Source organism: Colobus angolensis, unplaced genomic scaffold (genome assembly GCF_000951035.1).
Source record: "Colobus angolensis palliatus isolate OR3802 unplaced genomic scaffold, Cang.pa_1.0 Scaffold25, whole genome shotgun sequence".
Classification (NCBI taxonomy): domain Eukaryota; kingdom Metazoa; phylum Chordata; class Mammalia; order Primates; family Cercopithecidae; genus Colobus; species Colobus angolensis.
The window spans coordinates 5,903,452-5,909,026 of record NW_012115710.1 but is presented as its reverse complement, the minus strand read 5'-3'; the positions used below and the strand labels follow the sequence as shown (position 1 = coordinate 5,909,026).

Genomic DNA, 5,575 nt, shown 5'->3' with positions numbered 1-5,575 from the left:
ATTACAGGCACCCACCACCATGCCCAGCTAATTCATTGTATCTTTAATAGAGACGGAGTTTCACCATGTTGGCCAGGCTGGTCTCAAACTCCTGACCTCAGGTGATCTGCCCACCGTGGCCTCCCAAAGTGCTGAAATCACAGGCGTGAGCCACTGCACCTGGCCAACACCTAAGATTTTTATACTCAGTTCAGATCATTTTTCTCTGACTCATGGGGTGTTGAGAGCTAGTTTACTCTTGCTTTCATAGAATAAAATTATTTCCTAACATTGTAAATTTAAAAAGATGTGTTACTGGCTTGGTGCAGTGGCTCATGCCTATAATCCTAACACTTTGGGAGGCCGAGGGGGGTGAATCATGAGGTCTTCAGTTCGAGACCAGCCTGGCCACTATGGTGAAACCCCGTCACTACTAAAAATACAAAAATCAGCCAGGGCATGGTGGTGTGCACTTGTAATCTCAGCTACTCGGGAGGCTGAGGCAGGAGAATCGCTCAAACCTGGGAGTCGGAGGTTGCAGTGAGCTGAGATTGTGCTACTGCACTCCAGCCTGGGCAACAGAGCAAGACCCCCTCTCAAAACAAAAACAAGAACAGGATGTTCAGGATGTTTACCTCTCTCCCTCTGTTTCCCCCTCAACCAGCCATGACATTGTGCAGAAAACAGGGGTTAAGTTCCATTGGCCAGTTCACTGTAGAGAGCTGGGCCTTTCCACCTTCCACTGCTTCAAGTCAGCTGCTGTGTTTCCTCTAGGAGTTGAAATTGTCCTACCGGAGCCCTGGAGAAATCCAGCCCTTCTCAAAATTCTATGCTGGGCAGATGAAGGAACCCATTCAACTTGAAATTACTGACAAAAGACATGAGATTCTGGTCTGGAAGACTGTGGTGAAGCCAGGTAGGTGAGTGGGTGAGGCTGGCATTTTTGGTGAGGGGCAAATGCACCTCCACCATTGGATGTCAAAGAAGAAAGCCTGTTTATGGCTCCAGCCCAGATAAGAAATTGATTGTCAGTGTATCACCAACGTGAAGAAAACGAAACTGATGGCGGTGGTTTGTCCGTAGGAAGTGAAATGCTCAAGGGGCCAGAGAATGGGGATGGCCATGGGAATGGAAACCCCTCACATCAGGGGGTAAAGAACAGGAGATTTTCGGCCGGGCGCGGTAGCTCAAGCCTGTAATCCCAGCACTTTGGGAGGCCGAGACAGGAGGATCACGAGGTCAGGAGATCAAGACCATCCTGGCTAACACGGTGAAACCCCATCTCTACTAAAAAATACAAAAAAACTAGCCAGGCGAGGTGGCGGGCGCCTGTAGTCCCAGCTACTCGGGAGGCTGAGGCAGGAGAATGGCGAAAACCCGGGAGGCGGAGCTTGCAGTGAGCTGAGATCCGGCCACTGCACTCTAGCCTGGGCGACAGAGCGAGACTCCATCTCAGGAAAAAAAAAAAAAAAAAAAAACACTCCTGTTTTTTTTTTTTGCCCCCCGAGAATCTCGCTCTGTCACCCAGGCTGGAGTGCAGTGATGCGCTCTCGGCTCACTGCAACCTCCGCCTCCTGGTTCAAGTGATTCTCCTGCCTCAGTCTCCCGAGTAGCTGGGATTACAGGTGCGCCACCACTCCTGGATAAATTTTGTATTTTTAGTAGAGATGGGGGTTTGCTCCGTTTGCCAGGCTGGTCTCAAACTCCTGATCTCAAGTCATCCACCCACCTCGGCCTCCCAAATTGCTGGGATTACAGGCTTGAGCCACCACACCCTGCCAAAACCAGAACATTCTAAGAGCCAGAACAAACCTAAAAACTACTTCATTCCATTTTCCGCACAATTTAATAATTTCTTCCATACTCACCTTTCTTATTTTGGGGGTGTCATATTCCTTCAGATAGTCTGATGAAAAATCCTGTAAAATGTTTCATTCGTACAAACTCAACATCATAAACATAATTTCATGGAATTTAGAAACTCCCAGAAAAGTTATCAAAGATCGCCTCCTAGGTCCTTGAATCTCTGGGTATACATTTAATATCTCCAATACTTGCAAATGTCATCCTCTGTTTGAATCCCTACAGTGAGGCAGAAATCAGCGTCTTCCATTGCAGCAGGTCATTATCTTGAGTAACGCTTTAGGGAAATTTCAATACGGCTCTATCAAGAGAAGGACATTAAGATAACATCTGCATAGGAACAGTACATTGCCTTAACCTGTTAGGTAGTAATATGTACATACTTTAATTTAAAAATTGCCCCTTGTGGCAGGCTCAGTGGCTCATCTCAGTAATCCCAGCGCTTTAGGAGGCCGAGGCGAGAGGATGCCTTGAGGTCAGGAGTTCGAGACCAGCCTAGGCAACATGGTGAAACCCCATCTCTACAAAAAGTACAAAAATTAGCTGGGCATGGTGGTATGTGCCTGCAGCCCCAGCTACTCGGGAGGCTGAGGTGGCTGGATTACTTGACCCCAGGAGGAGGAGGGAGCAGTGAGCTGAGTTTGTACCACTGAACTCCAACCTATGCAACAGAGTGAGACCCTATCTCAAAAAAAAATTGTCCCTTGAACAAAAAGCTGCTTTTAGAAATCTATACTATAATGTAAGAGTACGCAGACGAAGGGAAATTATATGCAGTGATATCCCTTGAAGCATTACTTGTAGTAAGGGAAAAATGAACCCAATGTGAATGCCCAGAAATATGGGAATCGTTGAGCAAACGTAAGGGTTCTTTAGGAATGTGAGTATATTGTAGAATATTTTGGAACAATTTCAAATGGGTTTTGCCTGTTTCTGCTCATGTATTTTAGTATTTTGGGGCAATACTGTCGCAGCATTGATGATGTTGCCTAATCCAGCCCTTGTGGTCGTCAGCCACTGGTCTTCCTTCTTTCACTGAATTCTCACAATCCCATCACCTCTTAGTGTCTAGAGAGTTGCAGATTAGGCCGGGTGTGGTGGCTCACACCTGTAATCCCAGCACTTTGGGAGGCCAAGACAGGCTGATCACTTGAGGTCAGGAGATCCAGACCAACCTGGTCAACGTGGTGAAACCCTGTCTTCACTAAAATACAAAAATTAGTCAGGTGTGGTGGAGGGCGCCTCTAATCCCAGCTACGCAGGAGGCTGAGGCACTGGAATCACTTGAACCCAGGAGGCGGAGGTTGCCGTGAGCTGAGATCCGGCCCCTGCACTCCAGCCTGGGCAATAAGACAGAAACTCTGTCTCAAAAAAATAAAAATGAAAAAAAGATTTTTCCAGGTGTCATGAGCCTGCTAATTCCTCAACAGGGAAATTCTGGATGACATGGGGAGACTGTGGGTGGCTGGGCCTCTGGGTGAATGTGCTGTTCCATGAAGCTGATGCTCTTCCTGGAAGTCCAATGACCAGAAACCCAATTTCTGCACCTCATAGTCAATGGGAGACTCAGAGTCATCAGATTCATTCTGTGTTGGTGACACGGAGACTGAGCTGCTACCAACGGAGGGGTCACAAAATTCATCAGAACTTTAAACCACATCAGGGATTTTAGATAAAAGGATAAGACCATGTTGAAGGCCTCCTGGGAAACAGCATTTCAATTATTTTCAAATGGGCAGCTCCAATTGTGAAATCTTCTATCAACTTATAAGTCCTGGTACCAACATGTATAAAAATTTACTCCTTTAATATTGATAGTTTATATCTAAAATACATTTACCTTGACTATAATTTATGTAAGACAGTATGATATGATATTGTTGTAACCCTCAGAGTTCCTACAACATTCTCCCGCCCATAGAAAGAGTATTGAAAAAATGGGCCAGGCACAATGGCTCACGCCTGTAATTCTAGCACTTTGGGAGGCTGAGGTGGGCGGATCACCTGAGGTCAGGAGTTTGAGACCAACCTGGCCAACGTGGCAAAACCCCATTTCTACTAAAAATACAAGATTAACCGGGCATGGTGGCACATGCCTGTAGTCCCAGCTACTCAGGAGGCTGAGGCAGGAGAATTGCTTGAACCTGGGAGGCAGAGGTTGCGGTGAGTCGAGATTGAGCCTCGGCAATGGAGACTGAGAGCGAGAAAGAGAGGAAGGAAGCAAGGAAGGGAGGGAGGGAGGGAAGGAGGAAGGAAGGAAGAGGGGAAGGGCAAGGGGAAGGGGAGAAAGGAAGAAAAAGAATGGAAGAAAGGAAAAGAAAAGAAAGAATACTGGAAAAATGTGTTGCTTTCTCTGATACATTTCCTGAATGGGCAGTGAGTGGCTCTTGACGTAATGGGGTTTTATTAGTATATTAGTGTGCCAAACAAGATCCCTGCCTTATAAAATGTATAGAATTAAATTATTTTCGTTGGCGCATGAAAGACTGGAAAAGCGCAGTAAGAGTATATGATTAATTGTATGTCATCTCCAATTCTTCCCTCTTTTGTAGTGGATATCCAGCTTGGAGCTGCAACCGCCCCACCTGCCTTCTCAGGTTAGTGAAATGTTTACACTAAAGCCAGATGGATGTATCTGATATCAAGAAGCCTTTGAGTGCTTTGACATCACAAAGGGAGGCTCCATTCCTTCTAAGCTTATCATTTACAAAGAACAAGCGATGCCAGAGAAAAATACAAACAATGAGTATGATTTACTTAAGGGAGGACGTGAGGACATCACCTCCACACAAAGGAGAAGGCAACAGCAAGTTATTGGGGTAAACATCTTGCATCTGGGGAACCGTAAGTTAAAGCAGTTCTATATTGAACTTTGAGAGGGATATAGTAAATATGAGACTAGGAAGTAAAATATCCAAAATGAAATGAACATGGGTTAGGCAACACCACAAGTTAAAAAGCCATCCCTGGCTGGGCGCGGTGGCTCACGCCTGTAATCCCAGCACTTTGGCAGACCGAGGCGGGTGGATCACCTGAGGTCAGGAGTTCAAGACCAGCCTGCCCAACTTGGTGAAATGCTGCCTTTACTAAAAATGCAAAAATTAGCCGGGTATGGGGGCGCATGCCTGTAATCCCAGCTATCTGGGAGGCTGAGGCAGGAGAATCACTTGAACCCGGGAGGCGGAGGTTGAGGTGAGCTGAGATCGTGCCATTGCACTCCAGCCTGGGCAATGAGCAAAACTCCCTCTCAAGAAATAAGTTAATTAATTAATAAAGACCCATCCCCCACCCTGGAATTATGAATCTTCGTTTGGTGCAGATCCTAAATCCCGTAAGAGAGCAATTCTCAGAGTCCGCAACTCCCGCTTTCATCCAGGTGCAGTCTTTGTGAGGGAGAACCACCGGCAACTCCAAGCCAGGATTGGGGACCTGAAAGGGGTGCTCGATGATCTCCAAGACAATGAGGTTCTCACTGAGAATGAGAAGGAGCTGGTGGAGCAGGCAAAGACACGGCAGAGCAAGAATGACACCCTGCTGACCATGGTGGAGAAGAAAGGGGACCGGGCCCTGGAGCTGCTCTTCAGAAGCCTTAGTGAGAGGGACCCTTACCTCGTGTCCTATCTTAGACAGCTGAGTTTGTAAAGGGAGTCAGTCCGAGAGTGTGGAAGAGAGAATCCAGCGTTCTCATTGGAAATGAATGAGTAGAAATGCATCCTTGATTCCAGTGTCTAAA

The 5,575-nt window shown here is 46.7% G+C and overlaps 1 protein-coding gene across 1 annotated transcript in view; it reads left to right on the top strand.

Moving 5' to 3' along the window:
• LOC105514811 (caspase recruitment domain-containing protein 8) overlaps window positions 1–5,574 on the top strand; it is a 26,665-nt gene extending 21,091 nt beyond the window's left edge. The window contains exons 7-9 of the mRNA XM_011946472.1: window positions 754–895; window positions 4,395–4,439; window positions 5,219–5,574. Coding sequence (XP_011801862.1) covers window positions 754–895; window positions 4,395–4,439; window positions 5,219–5,484 — 453 coding nt within the window. The 3' untranslated portion in view covers window positions 5,485–5,574. The remainder of the gene's footprint in view (window positions 1–753; window positions 896–4,394; window positions 4,440–5,218) is intronic.
• The last annotated feature ends 1 nt before the right edge of the window (window position 5,575 follows it).